General features: G+C 49.3%; 1 protein-coding gene across 1 annotated transcript in view; it reads left to right on the plus strand.

Moving 5' to 3' along the window:
* CD6 (CD6 molecule) overlaps positions 1 to 24,681 on the plus strand; it is a 46,338-nt gene that overhangs the window by 10,081 nt on the left and 11,576 nt on the right. Inside the window, 3 exon segments of the mRNA XM_014584605.2 lie at positions 23,351 to 23,419; positions 24,521 to 24,675; positions 24,678 to 24,681. The exon segment at positions 24,678 to 24,681 is cut by the window's right edge and continues 133 nt beyond it. Coding sequence (XP_014440091.1) covers positions 23,351 to 23,419; positions 24,521 to 24,675; positions 24,678 to 24,681 — 228 coding nt within the window.

Genomic DNA, 24,681 nt, shown 5'->3' on the forward strand with positions numbered 1-24,681 from the left:
TGTGGAGGGGCTGGGGGCACAGGCCATGTGGGTGGGAGCCAGTTGACGAGGCCGAGGTCTGAGCTGTCCCTCATGTGGATGCCTCCCGGCTGCCCTGCTGCTTTGCCTCAGCTCCTCTCTGCCCCCAGAGCCAGTTCTCCTTCTACCTTTACAGTCTTTGCCCCTCGATAGTTAAGTTCCTGCTACGTGTGGGGTACTGTATTCTGCTAGAAGAAAGAGAACAAAGCCCCGGTTTTCAAGGAGCTTCCACTCTAATGGGGAAAGTAGACATGCAGGTAAAGACGTTTTTAAAGCAGTATCAGTGCCGAGAGCAAAAGGGAACCAGGCAGAGCAAAGGGCCTGACAGTGACAGGGACGGAGATGGAGGTGTGCCCTCTGAGGGCGTCTGCGCAGAGACCGGCATGCTGAGGTGAGCGGGGGAGGCCGCGATGAGGGAGAACATTCTCGCAGAAGGTGCAGCACGTGCAAAGGCCCTGAAGCAGGACCGAGGCTGACATGCTGGAGACAATTTCAAAGGGAGGGGGCGTGGAGGAGATGGAGCTGGTGACACGGCCAGGGGCAGGGGACACAGACCATGCGGTATGGAATGAATCCAAGGGAAACGGGAAATTCTCAGAGCATTTTAAGTACTAGCAGTTTTCCAAAAGGATTTCAAAGGGAGGGGGCATGGAGGAGATGGAGCTGGTGACACGGTCAGGGGCAGGGGACACAGACCATGTGGTATGGAATGAATCCAAGGGAAACGGGAAATTCTCAGAGCATTTTAAGTACTAGCAGTTTTCCAAAAGCTCATGGCGAATGAGTATTAAGAAAAAGTTTGTCTTGCACCAAAATGAACTTGCATTTGAATGCTATTTTTCCTTTAACTTTTTGTCCCTTTGTATAAAAGGATGTGATCTGATTTGCCCTTATGAATAAGTGTTAAACAAATATTTTTATATCAAAACTCGTTGAAGCCAAGTAAGTTTACTTGAACCCAGAAGTTTTTATCTCTACCATATATCTCGAACCAACTTTAGTTTAATAAGTAAAATATACCTATATAGTCACACCTAGCCTCTGAACCAAAAAAAAAAAAATGTTGAGGAACCAGCAGTTAGCGTAATGGCTATGTCGCCCCTATAGTGAAAAACCTCTCCAAAAAAAAATGTTCATATAAACAAATAAAACCCTGAAAATAAAAGTGTCATTAAACATCTGCTAGCTCTCCAAGCCTGGCTAGCCTCCCTTTTGTAAAATGTATTAGGTGTTAAAGACAAGGCAGCCCCACAATGAGACTTTCTCCTTAATGCAGTCAGAAGGAGGAGAATTGGAAAATAATTCACTGCTGTGTGATTCAATACCACTTAATCTTGTCTGAGAGATTTTCAGAAAGTTCACAGAAATGAGTCTGATGGGAAAACTGCATGGATTTCAATTTTTTTTTTTGGCACTAAAATAAATTGGCACTTCAATTCTATGCATGGGTAAGCCCCCTCATATCTTAAATGGTCTTCTGTTTGAAGCCCAGTTGGGGGGACATTTCCCCAACAGGTGGAAGGATGGGGAGGTGGATGCGGTGGGGACAGTGCTGAGGGGAACTGTGTTGTGAGAGAGGGACAGTCTGAGTGATAACCCACAACCAGGGGTGGCTAGCCAAGACTATGCCCCCAACTCTTGCAGTCAACCCCAATTGTCCCCACCTACCCTTTGGTTTTTTTTTTTGGGGGGGGAGGTTTTGCTATAGGGCACGTGCGCTCGCCAGAAAGAGACAGACAGAGAAACAGAAAGCGAGAAATCACCCCCCAGGGGGAATGGCCACGCCGCAATCCCTTCTCCTCCATTCTCCTCTCGGGATCTTGGGCACGCACGCACACGCGCCCAGCGTGAGTTTAAGCCACCGGGTCCAGGACTCGAACTGTGGTTGGCTACATGGGAGTTCAGCGACATAGCCATTATGCTAACTGCTGGTCCCCCCCACCTACCCTTTTGACCACAGAGAAACCAAGGCCCTAGCAAGGGGCAGGACTTTCCCAAGGCCGTAACAATGGCTTGTCTCAATTCTACCAACCCTCATTTCACTCCGACCCAATTCTTCTGTAGCTAAACATTCACACATGATATGAACATTAGTCACCCTTGTAAAAATGTGACAACAACCACATTAAAAGGAATGCAGGGAGAAAAGAAATCTCACCCAGCACCTTTGTATAACCCGGCCTTTCATTTTTGCAGGGGGAGTTTTTAGGTCTGGCCTGTCAAGGGCGTCTGGCCCAGTCAGCACAAAGGTGAGTGTGCTGCTGGGCGTGGGGCTGGCGCTGAGCACAGATCTGGGTCTGTGAGGCCAGCACCGATTCCAGGCTCCACCGCCTCCATTGCAACCTTGAGCAGATTCCCAGATCTCTCCAATCAAACGGGGTCCAACCTGCAGGTCGGCTCTTCAGTTCTGTGCTCTAGTTAGACTGAAGCCCTCTTCCAAGGTCTCTGGGTAATGTTTAGTTAGCTGCGTCTGGAGGACAGGGAACATCTCAGCTCCACCCAAGCCAACACAGCCTAGAAACTCAGTCCTGAGAAGCACTTATGGGTTTAGAGTCTTTACGGGCCCCCCTCCCTCCATCTTGCTGGCTCCCCACCCTCTTCCCAGAATCCCACAGAAGCTCCTCCAAGCTCCGCCCTGCTCCTGCCCCTGGAGGCACCTTCTGCTGCATGTCTGTATGTAAAGAGAGTGATTTCTCTTACCAGGGCCGCTGCAACAAAGCACCACAGACTGGGTGACAGGATAGTGAAACAGATTGTCACACTGTTCTGGGGATTTGAGATCGAGGCGTCAGCAGGGCTGGTCCCATCTGAGGCTGTGAGGGAGAAGCTGTTCAGGTCTCTCTCCAGCTCCAGTGGTTTACTGATGATGGCCTTGGTGTCCCGAGGCTTACAGAAACAGGGGACTGAGCTCAGCCTTGATCTTAATGTGGCATCCTCTCTAAGGGCAGGTGTCTGTGCCCACATTTCCCGAGTTCGTGAGGATGCCAGTCCATATGGTTCAGGCTCCACCCTAATGAGTTCATTTTAATGTGATTTTCTCCATCAAGACCTTATTTGCTAATAAGGCCTCGTTCTGAGTAGTGGGAATTATAATAGTACTCTTCTTGGGAGGACACCATTCATCCTGTAGCTGTGTATGTGTGTAAGTGCACACGTGTGTGCTGTGTTCGCTGGGTCATTTATTACTGTGGGTGCAGACAAACAAGTTAGGGCCCCCACACTCCTCAGCAGTGGCTTTGCTGGGTCATGGCTGTGGAAGCGCCTTCTAAAGTGGTTGTTCCAACCTTGCTCTCCCAGCAGGGGACGGAGCTCACCCCCATCCTCCCCGGTCCGCAGTCTCACATGCATCCTCGTCGATGCCCATCCAGTGGGTACCAAGTCCTGTCTCCCTGCGGGCTTACCGTGCAGCTCCCTGATAGCTATGAGACTGGGGGCTTTTCCCTACGTCTGTGGGTTCTGCACGGGTCCTCTCCTGTGAAGGGCCTGTTCTGCCTTCAGCCCACTTTCCCATCGTTTGCCTTTTTTTCTTTTTAGAGGTTTTTGCTATAGCCCACTTTCCTATCGTTTGCCTTTTCTTAGTCATTTGTAGAAGAGATTTTTTTTTTTTTAGAGGTTTTTGCTATAGGGCACGTACACTCACCAGAAAGAGAGAGACAGAGAAACAGAAAGCGAGAAATCACCCCCCCCAGGGGGGATGGCCACACTGCAATCCCTTCTCCTCCATTCTCCTCTCAGGATCTTGGGCATGCACGCATACATTATCGTTTGCCTTTTCTTAGTCATTTGTAGAAGAGATTTTTTTTTTTTTAGAGGTTTTTGCTATAGGGCACGTACACTCACCAGAAAGAGAGAGACAGAGAAACAGAAAGCGAGAAATCACCCCCCCCAGGGGGGATGGCCACACTGCAATCCCTTCTCCTCCATTCTCCTCTCAGGATCTTGGGCATGCACGCATACATGCCAGCGTGAGTTTAAGCCTCTGGGTCTGGCACTCGAATCACGGTCGGCTACATGGGAGTCCGGCGACACAGCCATTATGCTAACTGCTGGTCCCTAGGTGAGATGATTTTTTTCTGAGGAGGATTTCCATTGGAGCAGGTGAGGCAGGAGGAAGAGGAAGAAGTTAGGGTGACTTTTCTGGACTTGCATTTGCATCGAGAACCATTTTGGGTCTCTAATTTCTTTGTGGAATCTGTGGGTCCAGGGATAATTCAGCATTTGAAATGTTGGGGGTTTTAGAAAAGTGAGAAGGTGCATATGCTGTATATATTAAGTAATGTCTCAGCGGGGGTCTGGGCAGCCACTGTAATGAAATACATTCACACTTCTGCAGCAAAATCCATGATTTTTCACATCATGTGGAATGAATGAAGACTATGAATAGCTTTATATCAGTTCGGGTCAGATCTTGCCGCCAATAGAGTTATGAAAATGCTTTTAGTTGGGGGCTCTGGGGCTTCCAAACTGCTGTAAGAGACTGTGCAAGTGTGGCCAAGATGGTTATGGAGAGTCAGGCCCTGGACTCTTCCCGTAGCCCCAGGAGGTTGGTATCGACATCACCATTTATGTTGGCAAGAGCCGCTAAAGTAAAGAAAGGTAAGAAATCCAGGTACTAGTATTAAGAAGAGATGGAGTTTAAACCCACGCCAGTCTGACTCCAAAGCTCACAGCCTTCTAACTCTGCCGTGCTCTTCCCAAGCCTACAGACCAGCTTCTTGGCTTCTCTGCTCTCCAGGGCTCTGGAGTGTGGAAATGAAGTCGCCAGCCCGAGGAGGAGAATGGAAGGCAGATTGGGCGTGAGCAGGCGTGAGGCAGGCTGGGCGTAAGCAGGTGCGAGGCAGGCTGGGTGTGAGCAGGTGCGAGGCCAGCAGGCTGAGCCAGAACCTCACCCCAAGGTAATGGGAGCTGGTTGCCAGAGCCTGGGAGACCCACCTCAAACCTCTTCAAAACTCCCTGTGTCCACCATAATTTGGCCTTGAACATTCAGTTAGGATTTTTTTTTAAGAATTATTTATTTATTTAATTCCATTTGTAATTATTATTTTTTAATTTGACCAGAGAGAAAGGGAAGGTGAGAAAGAAAGCCACCAGGTCTGGGACTTGAACCACAGTCAGCCATGTGGAAATCTAGCACCTTTACCCACCACACCAATGGCCAGCCCCCATTCAGTTAGTTCTTACAAAAATTCTGTTGATTTATTTCCATGGGAGAGAGTGAGGGACTGTCTAGTCACTTTCAAGGGGGTCCCCATGGCATGACCCACACCCTGTCCTAGCCAGCTTGGATTACAGGAACGCATGTACCTGGCGTGTCTAGGGGGATCTGGGGACGTGAACCCAGGACCTTTCCTGTGTGAGTTTAATTGTGTCACTGCTGCACCACCACCTGGCCCCTGAAGGCATGAAGACTTTACATGATGGCAAGTGGCATTGACCAAAGACACTAGTCACCTTGGTCCCAGGCCCAAGAAGGCATTGATGCCTTCCCAGCATTGAAGTCAGGGCCGGAGCTCCTGTGCTGAGAAAAACGGGGAATCCCCAGGCCACCAGGCCGTAGCTGCAGAGTGTGTGTGTGGTCGGGTGTGTGGTTGGGTGCTGAGACAGGGGCTGGTCACTGCTCTACAAAATCTCTCCTCCTAGGCCTATTACCCTCTGCAAAGGTGCAAGGTAGACCTCCAGGCTGTTTGACGAAGTCCTGGATATCTGTTTCCCTCCATTACTTTTTCCTCCTGGAGAACTCTAACTCATCCTCTAAGACCCCTCCCCATGGTTGGACTCCCTCCCCTGTTCTTTGGAGTTGAAATGATTCCCTCTCGCCTCTATCCCCCTGATCACGTTGTTCTGAGCCCAGGGACAGGACTTCTACCTTATAACCACAAGCACTTCTGTATTCTCCAGCAGGGCGTGGGGCCCGGCAGAGCCTGGGTGAGAGTAAGGAAGGAGCCAATCAATGAATAAATGACACTTCCTGACTAGAAAGGTTACTGGGGGGAACCTGGAAGGACTTGGAGCCACCTCAGAAGCACCTGAGAAGTGACTTGGGGAGGGGACTATGGGGCTGTTGTATGGCCCGATAGTGAAGGGTGTGGGTTTGGAGGTAGAGAAAACTGAAGCGAATTCGGATGCTGCCCCTTAGTAACTGTGACCTGGGGCAAGTCATTTCATACTGCTGAGTCTCAGCTTTCTCATCTGGGAAACTGAGACTTCCTGGGCACCTTATGAAGATTAGTAAAGGAATGCATGGGGCCCACCCCATAGCTTAGTGGTTAACAGAGCCAGATCCCACATGGTCGACTGCTGTTCCAACTCCAGCCCTTGTGGCTTAAAAAATTCAGCAGGTAGGGACCAGCAGTTAGCGTAATGGCTATGTCACTGGACTCCCACGTAGTCAATGGCGGTTCATGTCCTGGATCCAGTGGCTTAAAACTCATGCCAGGCGCGTGTGCGTGCATGCCCAGGATCCCGAGAGGAGAATGGAGGAGAAGGGATTGCAGAGTGGCCATACCCCCGGGGGGTAATTTCTCGCTTTCTGTCTCCTGTCTCTCTCTGTCTGTCTGGCAAGCGCACGTGCCCTATAGCAAAAACCTCTAAAAAAAACTCAGCAGGTGCAAGCGCATGCCAAAATCCCAACAGGATGGAGAAATGGAGAAGGAATTGCAAGGTGTGACCATGCCCCACTGGGGGGATGATTTCTCTTCCCTCCCACCCCAACTCTGATAGCACATGCGCCCTCTGGCAATTAAAACAAAATAAGAAAATGCATGTTTTATATGTGGGGACTTCAAAAAGTTTGTGGAAAGTGGAATTAAAGTATGAGTTTATTATTTAAGTTTATTTATATTTTTAAATTTGACCAGAGAGAGGCAGAGTGAGAGAGAGAGAGAAAGCCACTGGGACTTGAACCCCAGTGGGCCATGTGGGAGTCCAGTGCCCTTAACCACCATACCACCTGCTGGCCCCAAGTATGAGTTTATTTTGGTGCAAAATATTTTTTGAAATCTATGCACGGTTTTATCATAGTATGAATTTCCAGGAACTTTTTGAGTCCCTTTGCATATAAAACAGTGGACACAAGACAGGTATTCAGTGGTTATCTCCTTTCTGGGGACCCCATATTTGTTTCCTGAGCTTGAATCCATGCGTTTAACTGGATCTCAAGTCACCTGGATCCACATGGCCATTGGCTGCTGCCAGTCCCCAGCTGTTAATGACACCAAGCGGCCACAGGGCATCAGGATGAATAATATCCCTCGTGCCTTCCCCAGTTTCTTTTTGAACCTGGATTTATTTAAAGAGAGGAGGTGAATGGTGGGTGGGGAGGGGCTGCAGAAGCACTAGTTGATGGCGCCTGTGTCTGGCGAGCCTGTGCTGACCCGGGGCTGGTCCCCACTGCCTTAGGGAGACCTCTGCCTCAGCCCAGCCTAAACTCCCACCTGCTCGGGAAAGGGTGTGCCCTTCCAAGGAGAGACACTGATGACGCTGACAGCTCGGCTCCCGGGTGCCTGACTTCAAGGGTCCTTCCCGTAGGGGAAGGTCTTCACAAAGGTCTCACCATCGTCACCTCCCGGGTGGGGAGGCTTTTCGTCCGTGGCCCACGCTTGAGCATCACTCACCCAGAAACTGCCACGCCAGCGCTGGGAGTCTTCGAAGGGCCCTCCTGAGAGGCAGTGGGTGGGGACAGGCCTCCTGGAAGGCCATGCTTAGCCCAGCAGTTTCAGCCTCCACTCCTCCTCCAGTTCAGCTGCTGCACTAGAGCCAGGTTAGGGGAAGCGTGGGGAGGGTTATTCTTGAATTTCATATCTCGAGTCTCGAGCCCAACACGCCAGTCCCACCCTGCCTCCAGGCGTTGGTCACGCGGTGCCCTCTGCCCAGAACGCCCTTCCACCTCCTCTCACGTGTCGAGGCCTCCTGGTACAGTGCAAAAGGTGAAGCTGGGCACAGATTTTGATCTGAATTCTGGCTCTGTCAACCCCCAGCCTGTATGATCTTAAGCTAATTACTTCATTTCTGAAGTTTTAAAGAGCCTCTTTGTATAATGGGTTTATAATAACAATACCACGAGGTAACGTTTACAAAGCACTCCCACAGTCCTCAATAAATGCGGATCTGCTCTCCCCGCCCCAGTGACACCCTCCTTGACCTTCAAGTCTCAGCCCCTTCACCTCCTTTGCAGCAGCTTCCTGGATTCAACACCCTGCCACTCAGAGCAGGCCTCTCCTCTCTGAGTTCCTTGAGCAAGCTGTTCATGCCTCTGTCTGCACCTACCTTGGAGAGATGGGAATTGAGTCCACTCTGGACATGTGGGCCTCCTGGCGGAGTGCTGGGCTAGCGTAGGCCAGGGCTCCCTCACCTCTGCCTCCCAGCACAGAGCCCAGCCTGGGCCTGTTCAGAAAACGCTGGTGCTGAGTTATCGAGATTTTTATTAACAAGACGAGTGGCATTTTTGGAGCATTTATCAAGTGGTCATTGAGGGAGTTCAGGAGACCCTATGTCTGGGTCCAAATCCCTGCTTTGTCTTTTTTGAGCTTTATGATTCCAGAAAGTTCCTTGATCTCTTAGATCCTAAATTTCCCCATCTGGAAAGTGGTGATGATAATAACCCCTACCTCGGTCTGTTGTCAAAGAGATTAAGGCACTTAAAATTCCCAAACCCCATAGCTTTCTTACCCATGGATGATCACGCACAGCTCTGGCCAGATGCACTGATACGACTCACAATTTACAAAGGCTCTCGTTTATATAAGCTTTCATTTTTTTTTTTTTAAATTTTGGTTTCAATTTGATCCCTAATTTTAAAAAATTTGTTTTAGATTTGATCCCTAAAATTTAATTTCATCCCTAAAATATGTAGTAAAAATGTTCTTTAAATTTAGAAAATACTGGAGCCAGCAAGTGGTATGGAGGTTAAGGCACCAGATCCCACACAGTCAGCTGCGCAGTTTGAGTCCCAGACCCAGCGGCTTGAAAATCACACTGGGTGCATGTGTGTGTGTGTGCCCAAAATCCCAAAACGATGCTGAAAGAGGAGGGATCACCTTTCTCTCACTCGCTCTCTGGTGAGAGAGAGCACGCGAGCCACATAGCAAAAAGAAAAGAAAATGCATAAAAACATAAGAAAAAAACGTATCGATAAGTCTACCTTCAAAGATAACTGTTGTCTCTGCCCCGTAACAGAATTTTCTCCACATTTTGTTAGAAACTTTGCAAACACAAAGGAATGCACGGGTAGTCTTTTAACCCTCTCCATGCATCCCCACCACCCAGATTTTAAAAGTGTTTATATTTTCACTGATCTAATAAGAAAGTCATACAGATATTGTTAAAATACTCGCTAGCCTTTCCTCTCCAGAACACTCACTCTTCAGAGTGTGGGGTGTGCCTTTATCTTCCATCTTTTATACTGTTATTACATAAAATGCATTCGTGCAGAATGGACGACAGAAAGACATGTGCTGTATGTGTTTTTAAATACACAGTATCCCACAGTATCGTTCTACTAGTTAACTTTTCTCATTGTTTTTATAAGATCTATCTAAGTGGATAGAAAAATGTAGCTCTGCCTCATTCCTTTCACCGAATAATCCAGTCCATGGCACCTGACAATATGTTTCTTTTCAGCTGGTGAACTGTTAAATGGCACCTAATTCTCCTCTATTGCAAACCACACTGCGATGACTATCCTTGTGCGTGTCTGTGTGTAAACATACCAGAAATGTTTTTTTCTAGAATATGCTCATCTCTCAGTATCTACAGGGGATCGGTTCCAGGACCTGCAAGGCTCAAATTTTTAGACGCTGAAATCCTTCAGATAAAATGGCATAGTATTTGCATAGAGCCTGTGCACACCCTCTCGTAGACTTTAGATCAATTCTAGATTGGTTTAATACGTAACATAATGTAAGTGTGATGCAGATAGTTGCTTTACTGTATTGTTTAGGGAATAATGGCAAGACAAGACAAAGTCTGTACATGCTCAGTGCAGACATAATAACCTTAGGTCTAACTACATAGTATGTGTCAGTTACAATGTAATTTTTTTTTTTTAAGTTTTGCTATAGGGAGTGTGTGCTCACCAAAGAGAGATAGAGAGAAGGAAAGTTAGAAATCACTTCCCTAGGTGATGGCCACACCACAATCCCTTCTTCATTCTCCTCTCAGGATTTTGGGCACATATACACATGCACCTGGTGTGTTTTTCAAGCCTCTAAGTCCAGGACTCACATTGTACAGTTGGCCACGTGGGATCCAACTGCCTTAACCACCATGCCACCAGGTGGTTCGACAATGTAACATTTTCTATCCACAGTTGCAGAATCTGCAGATGCTGAGAACCAAGTCTGTACATAAAATCGTAGTTTTGGGTCTAGATACGAGCATCTTAAACTTTGCAGGATATCATCAGTCATTTTTAAAAAATGCCTACTGGGTCAGGTTTTCTGTAGCTGTAGTCAAGTGGCGTCAACATTAGTCTCTTCTGCATGACTCTTCTTCATGACTTCTCCCTCTTTAAAAAGTGCTAGAGGATGCTTGAGCTTGCCAAAGGGGGATGGCAACAGAAAGAGAGGGAACGTGAAGAAGCATCCCTCTGGGAGTCAGTTGTGCCACATTACTTTCTCCTCCATTCTCCTCCCAGGATTTTGGGCACACAAGCACACACACCTGTTTTTCAAATCACTGGATCTGGGATGCGACCTCAGCGTTGGTCACATGGCATTCAGTCACGTTAACCACTATGCCACTGGTGGCCCCTCATCAATCACTTCTCTACGCACTGCATTTCTTAGAATATGATCACTCTGCACATTGTTAGTAATCTGCTTTTTCTACCTGGCATACGTGCACACAGACATGTAGATCGCATGTGCCATTGTATGCACTGATCCAACAAGATCTTCTTGGGCACTTACAGCACATGGTCCAGGTACTAAGTTTTCCTTAGTACCTTTTTCTTGTGGTCTTACCCCAGTCCTGAGAGGCTTCGTCCCTATAAGATGAGGGAGGCAAGTCGGGCATATGAAGAGATTTGCCCAGGGTCACACACACCAGAGTTAAGAGGGAGCTGGATTTCAAGCCCAGGGGTGTTTGATTCCAAGTCCGTGCTCTTTCTGCAGCTTCAGACTTGCTGGGTGGTTTTCTCCCAGCCAGAAGCAAGGACCCCACCCAAGACCTACAGAATGGGAATTCTAGGAGAGAGGCCTGGACGTCCCCCTTCTCTGCTCATATGGCCTGAATTCTTATGGGGGAATCAAGATTCCCGAGAAAGGCCATTGTCATGGGCCTGCTGGACTTGCTTGGAGCCAAATCCTTCCTGTTTTGCTTTGGAGTTTTGGGAGGTGTTCATGGCGGTATCTCATCTTACTATGCAAAGAAGGTCCAGCTTGGCAAGCCTTGAGTAAGCCTTGGGGCCAGGACCCCAAGAGCCTTTTATTTCAGAGGAACTCCTGTTACCGTGGCAACTGCAACCGGCATCTCCTCTCTAGGAACACTGCACACCACGTTTGCAGAGCCAGGGAAGACAGCAGCCAAGTTGGGAGTGTGAGGCAGTTCTGATAATATTAGTAAGGAAGACAGGGAGAGAGGAGAAAAGAATGTCCCTTGGGGAAATGGAAATCATCCCTTTGCAGAGAGAAGGGCTGAGGGGCCCTCCGAGCCATCTTTCTGCCTGCGGTGGAATATATAATGGATGGCCAGCCGCCCTCCCACACCCACCAGGCACTGAGCAAGAGCCTCGGATGGGGATGACAGCTGCCATCTGCCGCGTCCTAAGCGTGGAACATAAATCATCCGTGCACCCCTCAAAGCCATCCTGTGTGGCCCGCACACTGTGCTCGGTGCCAGGTTAGAGCTGAAACCTGGCCAGGCTTGGAGACTTTCTCAAAGTCACACGTTTGTGATGGGCAGAGATGGTTTCAGATCACTGTTCTGTCTGTCCCCAGAGTCCCTCCTCTAAAGCCTGAAGAGAGGATTTCCTGAGTGGAGGCCGCTCGGCAGATGGATCGGTGCCTGAGGAAGGCTGTGACCTTCCTGCACCCTTGAACATCCCACTGTGCTCATGTCCCCAATACCAGCCCCACTTCTCAGCGTGTGGAACAAGGCCAGCAAACGTTAATGGAGCTGAATGCGGTGGGCAAGAGACTCAGTTCTCAGCTTCCAGGAGAACCTGGCTCATACTCTGGCACTTTCTTGGGCAAGAGAGGAAGAGGGAGAGTTCCAGAAATGGAACATGCCCAGAGCCTGTCATGTTGCATTGGTCTTATCTTTAAGCTTCCTTGTAGCGGGGACTGTGAATCGTGGTCTTTTACTTCCCCTTGGATTTGGAGGTGGGGAAGAGGGGAATTAAATGCCAGGCATGAAGGGAAGGAGCCATGCAGGCAAACACCGTCATGTGACACAGTGATAAAAGAAAGTTTTAATAGGGCGAATTGGTGACTTCGCGGTTCGAGCCCCAGACCCAGCAGTTTGAGAGGCACAGCAGGGGCGTGCACATGTGTGCCCAAAATCATAAAAGGAGAACAGAGGAGAAGGGATTGTGACACCTGCCACCTCTGGGTTGCTTTCTTACTCTCTCTCTCTCTCTCTGGGAAGCATGTCCCATATAGCAAATGTTAAAAAATTAAAATGCTGTAGTCCTTTGACCTGAATGACTGAAGTGCTTTGGGGCTGGAACTCTTTGAACCCTTCCTAGGCACCGTCCTCTGTCAATCGATTTTCTTTGCCTCCCCAAGCCCTCCCTAGGTATGATGGGAGACCGTGAAAACAAAAAGTCCCGTGAAATACTACCAAGTGACCAAGCTGCTGGCTTTCCCCTCTGCTCCCAGGGAAAAGAAATCACCCCCACCCTCCTGGGCTTGGGGAGCCACATGGGGTGCCACCCGGTCTACCCACCGCAGTCACCCTCTGTGGGCAAGGATGACACTGTCTGGCTGAACCCCTGGGAAAGACTGAGGTTCATGAAACAGTAAACTCAGCCCGACTGGGTGTCACCACGACCTCTCCAAGTCCGCTCAGTGGGGACTCTGACTCCCCTCAATCAAAGTGTGTTACTGGGACCAGCAGTTAGCGTAATGGCTATGTCTCTGGACTCCCATGTAGTCGACCACGGTTCACGTCCCAGACCTGGTGGCTTAAACTCACGCCAGGTGCGTGTGCGTGCGTGCCCAAGATCCCGAGAGGAGAATGGAGGAGAAGGGATTGCGGCGTGACCATCCCCCCTGGAGGGTGATTTCTCGCTTTCTGTCTCTCTCTGTCTCTCTGTCTGTGGCGAACGCACACGCCCTATAGCAAAAAAAACGCTCAAAAAAAAGGGGGGGTGTTAATTGCGAAGCCATGCTTTTTTCCAATTTAACAGGATTACACGTTTCTCCCTTTCTTCCTAGCTGCTGTGTTGATTGCTCACCACTAAGACACTAGGAGAATTTTTTAAAAATCTCTATAGTCTTGGTGTCCACCTACTTGTGAGGGGGTGTTCCTCCTAAGTTTGATGGTTTTACTGGTGGTTGACCCTCCTTTTCCAAGAGGCCTGTCTCTTCTCTGGCCTAACAATTGAAACAAGGAGGTTTTAGATGGCGACGGGGTCAGCTGAGGGTGTGAGAGCCAGTGCGGAGGGGGTGGGGACTGCTCATGGCTCAGCTGTCAGGCCCCATCCTGTCTATGCGGTGAGAGGCCATCCCAGGGCCCCTGCCCCAGGGAGGGAAGGTCTTCCCGTTGCTGCTCAACTTTGGAGGCAAGGACACTTTCGGAACTTAGTGCCTCACAGGGCCGTGTGCTGCGTTGTGTGGTTGGAAGTGAGGAGTGGGTTTCACCTCTGAGCTCAGGGCTGATTGAGTATTGCAGGGTTGGAAAGAGTCTGGAAAACCACCTGGGTTGTCAGAACGACCTGCCTCATTGGCATCGTTGCCAAAGCAGAAATCGGGATGGTGGATTCTGACCCAACGGGGTAGAATGGTTAAGAATGCAGGCTCTGGGACCAGCAGGTTGTCAGGTGGTTAGGGCATGGGACTCCCACATAGCTGACCATGGTTCAAGTCCCAAACCCAGTGGCTTGAAAATCATGCCATATACAGATGTGAGCATGTCCAGAATGCCAAGAGGAGAACGAAGGAGAAGAGATGGCAGCCTGATCATCCCCCTTGGGGGATGGTTTCTCACTTTCTCTCACTCTCTCTCTGGCGTGCACACCTGCCCTATTGCAAAAACCTAAAATAAATAAATACATATATACATACAGGCTCCAGAACCAGACAGCCCTCATTCAAATGCCAGCCCTGCTATCTTCCAACTGTGTAATCTTAGGTAAATTACAGAAAAAAAAAAAATTCTGTGCTTCAGTTTCCCTGCCTTATGGGCTTGCTGTGAGAATTAAACTGTTTCATTTATGTGAAGTAATAAAAGGGGGGACACATGTAAAAAGTCCTGAATCAATGTCGGTTTCCATCCCTGAGCTGCGCCAGAAGGATTGAGATGGGCGCCTGCTGAGTCCTGAGTCCTAGGGCCTCCCTTTCTACCACCTGACCAAGGGGAAGCAGCACAATGTCCTTCCCTTTTCTTCTTGAATTTTGGACCAGGGATGCCTGAAACGTGACCGTTCCCATCAGCGTGGGCCGGAATAAAATCCTGGGCACTCATCCGATTGCCTCTCCAATGTCCACCTACGAACTGGGAGCACCCGTCCAGCTGCCACCCATGGAAACTCAGAGCCGGGGCAGGCGGGTGCTTCTGGACAGCTCCCGGAACCCGCACTGCTCCCTCTGAATACCTGGCCCCAGGTCTGAGCTGGGCCTCGGGGGAAGCAGCCATGCCAGCCTGGGTTCTCACAGCCTTTGGCATCCTTACTCAGGACATACAACGTCTTTCTATATAAACAAGATGCCTGGTGGTCTTCTGATCACCAGGATCTCCCAAGGCTAGGGGACGGTTGCCTCAGGGGCCGGCTGCCATTCCTGCGGGCCACCCCGCGGGGGCCCGAGCAGTAAGAATGCAGGCTCTGGGACCAGCAGGTTGTCAGGTGGTTAGGGCATGGGACTCCCACATAGCTGACCATGGTTCAAGTCCCAAACCCAGTGGCTTGAAAATCATGCCATATACAGATGTGAGCATGTCCAGAATGCCAAGAGGAGAACGAAGGAGAAGAGATGGCAGCCTGATCATCCCCCTTGGGGGATGGTTTCTCACTTTCTCTCACTCTCTCTCTGGCGTGCACACCTGCCCTATTGCAAAAACCTAAAATAAATAAATACATATATACATACAGGCTCCAGAACCAGACAGCCCTCATTCAAATGCCAGCCCTGCTATCTTCCAACTGTGTAATCTTAGGTAAATTACAGAAAAAAAAAAAAATTCTGTGCTTCAGTTTCCCTGCCTTATGGGCTTGCTGTGAGAATTAAACTGTTTCATTTATGTGAAGTAATAAAAGGGGGGACACATGTAAAAAGTCCTGAATCAATGTCGGTTTCCATCCCTGAGCTGCGCCAGAAGGATTGAGATGGGCGCCTGCTGAGTCCTGAGTCCTAGGGCCTCCCTTTCTACCACCTGACCAAGGGGAAGCAGCACAATGTCCTTCCCTTTTCTTCTTGAATTTTGGACCAGGGATGCCTGAAACGTGACCGTTCCCATCAGCGTGGGCCGGAATAAAATCCTGGGCACTCATCCGATTGCCTCTCCAATGTCCACCTACGAACTGGGAGCACCCGTCCAGCTGCCACCCATGGAAACTCAGAGCCGGGGCAGGCGGGTGCTTCTGGACAGCTCCCGGAACCCGCACTGCTCCCTCTCAATACCTGGCCCCAGGTCTGAGCTGGGCCTCGGGGGAAGCAGCCATGCCAGCCTGGGTTCTCACAGCCTTTGGCATCCTTACTCAGGACATACAACGTCTTTCTATATAAACAAGATGCCTGGTGGTCTTCTGATCACCAGGATCTCCCAAGGCTAGGGGACGGTTGCCTCAGGGGCCGGCTGCCATTCCTGCGGCCACCCCAGCGGTGCCCAGAGCAGCAGCTGGTCTAACTGGAAGATAGCTATATTGGGAGTTGGACTCGCTATGGGCTTTGGGGTATACCTCCCCTGGGCCTCAGATTTTGCAATAATTCAGCAAGGTCACTGGCCTGGACAGTGACAATAACCACATCTACATGGTCTCAACTGTTTACAAACACAAGAAGCCTTATTGACTCCAGTTATGGATGAGAGTCACAGGATCAGACTAGCAGAGGACTGGCCATGGTCACGTAGCTATTAAGGACCGAAACTGGTCACAGGATCTGCCCAGGCCCTCAGGGCAGGCTCAGGGAAGCAGAAGGACTGAGCAGTCAGTACTGAAACGCATCGACTTCGCACTACGAACCCGCCCCTTGCCCTCCCAGGAAAAAGCCCTGTGTGCTTCTCTGGGGAGCTTTCATTTTTATTTTGATGTAGAACATTTGAAAACTTTAGAGCACAAAGCAGAACAAAAACAGGAAAGTTCACCATCTGGGCATGTGTTTCATTTTTCCTCTGATCTCTTTTCTATAGTAAAGATTGAAATTCATTTTTTAAGTGCTTTGAGCTTCTCCTCTGGCCAAGGCACTGAGCAAGGTACTGGGTATACAGCAGACACAGCCCCTGCCTGTGGGGTGTTTGGAATACAGTGGGACCGATGGCTACTGAACGGTTCAGGACCAAAATAACTATGTAATTACATGTGTCCAGACCCACAAAGGACTCTTTCAGGGTGCAATGAAAGGATACAATGGAATTGAACCTGGACTCTCTCTGGGCCCTGGCAAACTTTCAGAAGCTGAAGACCTGGCTGGTGGGGGAGGGCCTGAAGGGGAGAGTTGTAAGTCACATTTACTTACTTATTTTAGAGATTTTTGCTATGGGGCACCTGGGTGTGCCAGAGAGACAGAGAGAGACAGAAGGACAGAAGGACAGAAAGCAAGAAATTATTCCCCCAGGAGGAGATGGCCATACCACAATCCCTTCTCTTCCATTCTTCTCCCAGGATTTTGAGCATGCACGCATATGTGCCCAGTTTCAAGCTGTCAGGTTTGGGGCTCAAACCACAGTTGGCCACATGGGAGTCTAGCACCTTAACCACTATGCCATCTGTGGGCCCCACATAGGTCATATTTATAATTCCATGTTCTGCTTTTTCCTCTTGTTGTGTCATAAATGTTCCTCCACGTCATTAGAAACTTTTTTTTTAAGAATTATTTTATTTCTTTTTATTGTTATTATTTCTTTTTGGAGAGGTTTTTGCTATAGGGCACGTGCACTCACCAGAAAGACAGAGAGACAGAGAGACAGAAAGCGAGAAATCACCCCCCAAGGGGGATGGCCACGCCACAATCCCTTCTCCTTCATTCTCCTCTCAGGATTTGGGTCATGCATGCACACATGCCTGATGTGAGTTTGAAGGCTCCAGGTCTGGGACTTGAACCACAGCCGACTACGTGGGAGTCCAGCAACATAGCCATTACACTAATTGCTGGTCCCCTTACTGATTTTGTTTTTTTTAAGAGAGATTTTTGCTAAAGGGCATGTGCGCTCACCAGAGAGATGGAAAGCAATAAATCACCTCCCAGGAGGATGGCCACGCCACAATCCCTTCTCCTTCATTCTCCTCTCAGGATTTGGGTCATGCATGCACACATGCCTGATGTGAGTTTGAAGGCTCCAGGTCTGGGACTTGAACCACAGCCGACTACGTGGGAGTCCAGTGACATAACCATTATACCATCTGCTGGGCTCCCTACTGATTTTTAAAAATGATCTTTTGGTGGGTGACACACTCCACCCTTCCCATAGTGGTTCTTTCTAGATTTCTGCTTTGTGTTCCTGTGGTCCTCCCTCTCTGCCCTGCGTCCTGCTCTCCTGAGCATCACTTCACATGTCATCTGCTCAGCTAGCATGGAGTATGCACCCGCCTTTCCTCCGCACATCTGATGGCGCCAAGCAGCAGCAGTTCCCTGCTCGCAGCGGTCGTGTGCATGACACATGTAGCAGGGCATGCCCAGGGTGGTGTTCCTAGAGCCCCTGACTAGACCCGAGAGTTTCTCCACCGGCCTTGCTCTGATGCAGGGCCTGCTGGAACCTCAGCTTCCCACAGTGTCTAGGTCTCCTGTCTCCCCAAGTCTCCCATCTCGCAGAGGCCCACAGGAAAGCCACAGGCAGGAAGAGCAGCAGTGTCTCGTTGCCTCAGGCCCCAGGCTCGAAGGCTCTTCGGTGCTTTTATCCCTCCTGTGCTCATGGTTTCCTTCTCTGGCCTTCCATTGGAGTCCTTTATTTTTATTTTTATTTTTTTACTTTCTTTTTTTTAATTTCTTTTTTGAGAGAAAGAGAATTTTTTTGCTAGAGGTCATGTGCACTCACCAGAGAGACAGTGTCAGAAAGTGAGAAATCACCCCTCCAAGCGGATGGCTATCCCACAATATGTGCTCCTCCATTCTTCTCTCAGGATTTTGGGCGTGCACACACACACACACACCTAGAGTGAGTTTCAAGTCACTGGATCCAGGACTTGAACCATGATTGATCATGTGGGAGTCAGCACCTTAACCACTATGCCACCTGCTGTCCTCATCACCCGGAGTCTGCTGAATGCTTGGTCTAAGGTCCTGTCCTCTCTGAGCTTGTGCTTGGGACTCGTCTGCAAAAGCTACCTCCTTCCTGGGCTGGGGTAGCTCTCTCGGTCTCTTTCTTCTCCTACTCTGAGACCACTCTCCATCCCTCCCCCTCCTTGGTCCATAACTACCCAAAATACTGGGTACAACTCAAGATGAATTTGGGAGCACCCAGTTCACTCCAGGTGGTAAATGAACTTAGCATTAAATAACACTGACTCATGTGGTAAGAAAAGTATTTTATTTCAGCTCTCTGTTATTTCTTCTATCAAAGAGATAGTCCATTTGATGGTGATGCATCTTTTAACATTTCTTTTTTTTTTTTTTTGAGAGGTTTTCGCTATAGGGCACGTGCACTCGCCAGACAGACAGAGACAGACAGAGAGACAGAAAGCGAGAAATCATCGCCCGGGGGGGGATTGCCATGCCACAATCCCTTCTCCATTCTCCTCTCGGGATCTTGGGCACACACGCACACGTGCCTGGCATGAGTTTAAGCCACCGGGTCTGGGACTCAAACCATGGTTGACTACGTGGGAGTCCAGCGACATAGCCATTACGCTAACTGCTGGTTCCCTGTCTTTTAACATTTCTAACATGGTTTTATTTTTAGTATGCTTAGTTTTGCAATAACCTCCTATTTTAGGCAAGCAATATTAAAGTGCTTATGTTTGCATGTCAGCTTGCACACCTAATTTTACATAAATGGAATCATAACAAATATGCTTTTAAAAGTATGGCCTTTTATCTTTCTATTTCATTGTTCTCTTCCTCTCTTCTCCCACTGGCATGACTGTGCCCCAGGACAGGCTATGGGTTGTGGTTTACAGGGCCCAGTGCACAGCGAAAATGTAGCGTCTTTTGTTCAACGATGTATTAAGAATTTCAAGACAGAGAGAGCAAAGCATTAAGTCAAGACCGGGCCCTTCTAATCGTAAAGTCCTGTGCACAGGCCACACCCAGCCACAGCCCTGCTCCCCCTACTCCTTTCCTTGAAGCTCACCCTTTCTCTTTCTTTCTTTTTCTTTCTTTTTCTCTTTCTTTGTTTCTCTTTTTTTTATTTTCTTTCTCTTTTCTTAATCCTTTTTCTCTCTTTCTTTCTTTCTCTTTTTTTAAAATTTTCTTTCTCTTTTCTTAATCCTTTTTCTTTCTCTCTCTTTTTTTAAAAGAATTATTTTGTTTATTATTATTTTTAGTTTTGCTATAGGGCATGTATGCTCACCAGAGAGCGACAGAGAGAAAGAACAGGAATATGAGAAAGTAAGCCACCAGGTGAGGGACTCAAACCAAGTTCAGTCACGTGGGAGTCCAACACCTTAACCACCACGTCACCTGCTGGCCCAAAGCTCACCCTTTTAATTTGATAATCCATTTTGATAATTCGTCATGTGTTCTTCCATGCGCATGTATGTATGTTCATGTCCACATAACCTCAGCAGCTCATAGAAGGGCCATCGCTTTACCCAGATCAACTCCTATTATGCTTTATGCTCCACGTTTTGCTTTCTTGAGTCAACACAGCACAAAAATCCCTCCAACCCATGTGGGTCCAATTCATTCTTTCTAAAGCCTGTGTAAGATGCCGTGATGTCAATGGGCTGTGAATTATTCAACAGTTCCCTCATGGACGGGCATTTACTCTGATTCCAACAACGTTTTTGCTGTTCGAAAAGCTGCGATGAACATTTTTATATTCAGGCATCTTAATGCTATAAAGCAAATTCCCAGGAACGACTAAAGGTTCTCTTATGCATAAATTTATTGCAGCAAAATAAAAAGTGAACTGATTTAAAGAAAAGCATAAAGCACAGGGCCAGGCAAAAGAGGCAGTGGTATTTGAGAAGCACAGATCATGCTCTGAGGCCTCCACGAACAGGGGCCTGGGTGGAGGGAGGGTACGAGGTAACTTCTTTTCTTGAACACAGAAATTTGAGAACACAAAAGCAGGTTCCCTCCTTGGGGCAGGGAACAGAATGCCTGTGACACAAAAATCAAAACCCTTGAGTACATCCAATTGCAATGAGTTGCCTTGGTGATCGTTGTCCTTAGAGCTGGCAGCTCCTGCCCTTCCTTTCACTTGGTCAGTCAATCAACCAACGTTGGACTGGGCACCCTGGGGATACATAGCTGACTCAGCCTTAGTCCTGTCCCTCAAATTTTATAGTGCCTTTATGCATGAGAAAGTGGCTTCCCTTCCAGCTTCTAGTTGCAGAAGTAAGGTAGGGCCACTTACCTCTCACACACACACACACACACAAACATACACAAGTCACATAGAGTTTCGCATGCAGCCACACAAAGTCACACTCACACACCTACACATATAGTCACAATCACGTACTCACACAGTCACTCACGCACTCACACGCTCACACACATACACACTGCAGCCAGCATCCCAATCGTCCCTTCCCCCTGCACACGTAGAAATATAGAGAACTACACCGTAGCACTGGGACCGTTGCTGTGGGAACCGAAATTCTGAAATCCTAGCTGTGCGCTTCTGAAATCTCGCTCTGAATATCACATGAGCTGCGGCGTTTCAGCTCTGAGTTCAGAGGCATTTCCCCTTTGAGGGGTTGAGCGGGGCAGCCAACCAGGGAGTGAGTGAGGATGGGCAATTCAAGGTCTGATGACGATGTGCCTGGATGATGGAGTGACCCAAAGGATGCCGGTAGGAGGGCTGTGTCTGCAGGGGTGAGTGTGCACACAGGTGCGCATGCTCGTGCTGCCCTGGCTGTGAGTCCGTGGAATCTTCTCAGGTGAAGCTATGAGAATGTGCAGCAGTCAGGCGGAGCCGGGCAAGGCTGCGGTAACAGGAACACCCGCAGCTCTTCATGGCTTAACACAACAAAGGTGTACTTCTTGTTTGTTTGTTTGTTTTATTATTATTCATACATTAAATAGCTATGCATCATTTAGATTGTGAAGAGACCTTATCCAGCATGATATACACCTCAGTGCTTCTTACTCGCATAAAACCCAAGCTGAGTCTACACCACCTTCCATCTCCCAGTTGCATCTGGAACCCAGAGCCTCTAATATCCCACAGCAGGGAAGAGACAGGTGGAGGGGGCTCTCTGCCTCTTACCTGCTTTGGCTCCGAAGTGGGCAGACCTGTTCTGCCCAGTCTTCAGCCGCCTCCTCCAAGCACAGGGGAGCCGGGAAATGTGGAGGAGCTTGTTCACAGGCAGGCACAGCGGTCCCTGCCCCAGAGCCTCCCTTCATGCTCTGCAAACCAGAACATCCCGCCCAGCCCAGTGTGGAGCCCATTCCTCGGGGAGTGTTCAGATTCAGGCTCTGCTGCTTGCTGGCTGGGTAGCTATAGGCCAGGTACCAGTCAGGGTCCCAAGAGAAAACAGGTGGCACACTTAAAAAAGGAGAGTTTGAAGGGGACTTATTTACAAAAGGATTATTTGCAAAGGACAAGGTAGAAGGTTGGAGCAACTGAGCTCTCATCACTCTGGGCCCACAGAAGCAATCTATGGAGTGGTCAGTGAGACTGAGGAGGAGTGAAGGGGGGTAACTACCTTGAGAGATACTGTCCCTTCTGTTCAGGGAAAGCCTGTTCAAAGGACCTCACAGAGAAGGAGCCAGTAGAGTAAGTGTCATGACATCACTCTCCTTCCTCCCTCTGCTCTCTGCTGGGGCTCCCCATTGGCTGAACCCAACAGAAGTCAAAAGGTTCAGGAAGATGCTGGGTTGGTCCAAACAAGTCAGCCTCCTGGGACAGAGTGGAGAGTGGCTTCAGGGGTGGGGACAAGAGAAAAAATGAACAATATCACAGGCAATTGATTTTTATTATTTGGACTATCCTGTCCTAACCTGTAAAGTGGGAGTGCTGGGAAACAGCAGTTAGCGTAATGGCTATGTCGCTGGACTCCCACGTAGTTGACCATGGTTCGCGTCCCAGACCCGGTGGCTTAGAACTCACGCCAGGCGCGTGTGTGTGCGTGCCCAAGATCCCGAGAGGAGAATGGAGGAGAAGGGATTGCGGCATGACCATCCCCCCTGGGGGGCGATTTCTCGTTTTCCGTCTCTCTGTCTCTCTCTGTCTGGCAAGCGCATGCGCCCTATAGTGAAAATCTCTCCAACAAAAAAAAAAAAGTGGGAGTGCTGATATGTCACTGCAGTATTGAACGGAAATGGAATAACATAGACAAAGACCTGGCATTTAAGAGGCCCTTAGCGAATGTTCATTTTGCAGTGTCTGAAAGTAATAGTTTCGAGCTCAGGATGTGCCAGTTGTCCTAAAGTCTGGTATGAAAGATCCAAACAAATTCTCCAAACAAAAATATTTCATTTCACTACCATTTTCAAGCTTCTTCTGCAAGTCAAGTATTTTACAGGTTGCTGCATTTACCCTCATGTTACTTGCCTAAGTGTTACTGCCAACAAATTGGGACTCGCAGAGGGAGGCTAAGCCGCCCACCTACAGTCACACAGCCAATAAGTAGGTCTGGCCAAAGCCCGCTGTCATCCTTCCCTGCTCTATTTCGATTTCTGAGGATGTATGTGCAATTGATAGAGGAAATGGGAAATGTTGCAGCTCCAAAGCTCAAGAGTTGCCCCTGCCCTGAAGGGAGGCGATGCACCCAAGGTGGAGGGCTGTGTCTCTCCAAGGGCTTCATATAACCACAGCAGGGCCCAGAAAGCACCTCCTACCCAGCAGGTGCCACCGTACCCTCCATGGTGAGCTCACTCACTCAACTGCTGCTGGTTAATTTCAGGTCCTCCGTCTCCAACCTCATCCAGCCAGCTCAACACCAGCAGAGCGGAGAACAAGTTCTTGGACTCAGGTGAGCAAATGATCTTTCTGGGCACCCATGATCAGCTTTCTGAAACCAAGTAGGGATCTCCCAGGGTGATGAGAAAGGGCAATGAACTTTTAGGGTATCAGAGAAGCTCTATGACCTCAGGTAATACCTCTCCTTCCTGTCCCAGTACCCCAAATTCTACCATTATATTCAGAGGTCTCAACACTACCGCCTTTGAGTGGCCACTCATAGAGCACACACGTGTGGGTGAGGTATTCACCCAGCACAGGTAGTCTCATTCACCCTCATAAGACTTGCCTCAGGGCCTCTAATATGCCGGTCTTTGTCTATGTAGCTCCATTTCCGTTCAATACTGCAGTGACATATTAGCACTCCCATTTTACAGGTTAGGAAAGGATAGTCCAGATAATAAAGGCGGCTTATCGAGAACAAGCTAACAAGCTCTTGGTTGGGGTGCCTGGTGGGGTTCTGCCCGATGGGTCTTTTATTTACTCAACAGATATTTGTTAAGGACCTGCTTTGTGCAGGCCGTGTGCTGGCACTACGGGTACAATCCTGGGCAAAAATGGGCAAGTGGTTCTCCAAAGAGGGGCTCTGGGGAAGGGAGGACTGTCTTTGGCTGAAGCAGTCTATCTTCAACCCCACATTGGTCCTGCAGGGTCCCCTGGTCACTCTGGCATCCTGCAGGCACAGCCTCATAGCGGCAGAGTAGCGTGGGGGGAAAGCATGAGACCACTGTTTCAGGGTCCCCAAACCCAGAACTGTGCCCATTCACACAAAGGTGTGTCTGAGACAAAGCAAGTGAGGGTGTGTGGAACTGCCCCTTTAGTACTCTTGTCACCCCAGGATCACCCCAGGACTCACCCAGCCTAACCTCGAGGTCACCGCCGAATCCCACTTTCTTGACTGCAAAGAACCCGAGGGTCAGACCTCAAAGGAGGCTGGGGAATGAACCAGCCCGGCTCCATCAGGCAGGCTGAAAGGCCCAGCGCAGGGGAGGGCGCTGTCCATGGTCACGCACAGGGTCAGCGTTGGAGCCCCGGCAACAGCTGGTCCTTTCTCTACTCCCGGGGATCAGCAGAATCCGAATTCGAGTTCACAACACGCCTCTGACTCTTCCAGGGGAGCAGCTCCGCGTCCGCCTGGTGAACGGGAGCAGCCGGGGCAGCGGGACGGTGGAGCTGCTGCTCGGGGCGTCCTGGGAGCCCGTGTGCGGGGCGCTCTGGGACAGCCGCGCGGCCGAGGCGGTGTGCCGCGTGCTGGGCTGCGGCGGGGCAGGGAGG

The sequence above is a fragment of the Tupaia chinensis genome, unplaced genomic scaffold (assembly GCF_000334495.1).
Source record: "Tupaia chinensis unplaced genomic scaffold, TupChi_1.0 Scaffold147351_1, whole genome shotgun sequence".
In the NCBI taxonomy this organism is placed as follows: Eukaryota; Metazoa; Chordata; class Mammalia; order Scandentia; family Tupaiidae; genus Tupaia; species Tupaia belangeri.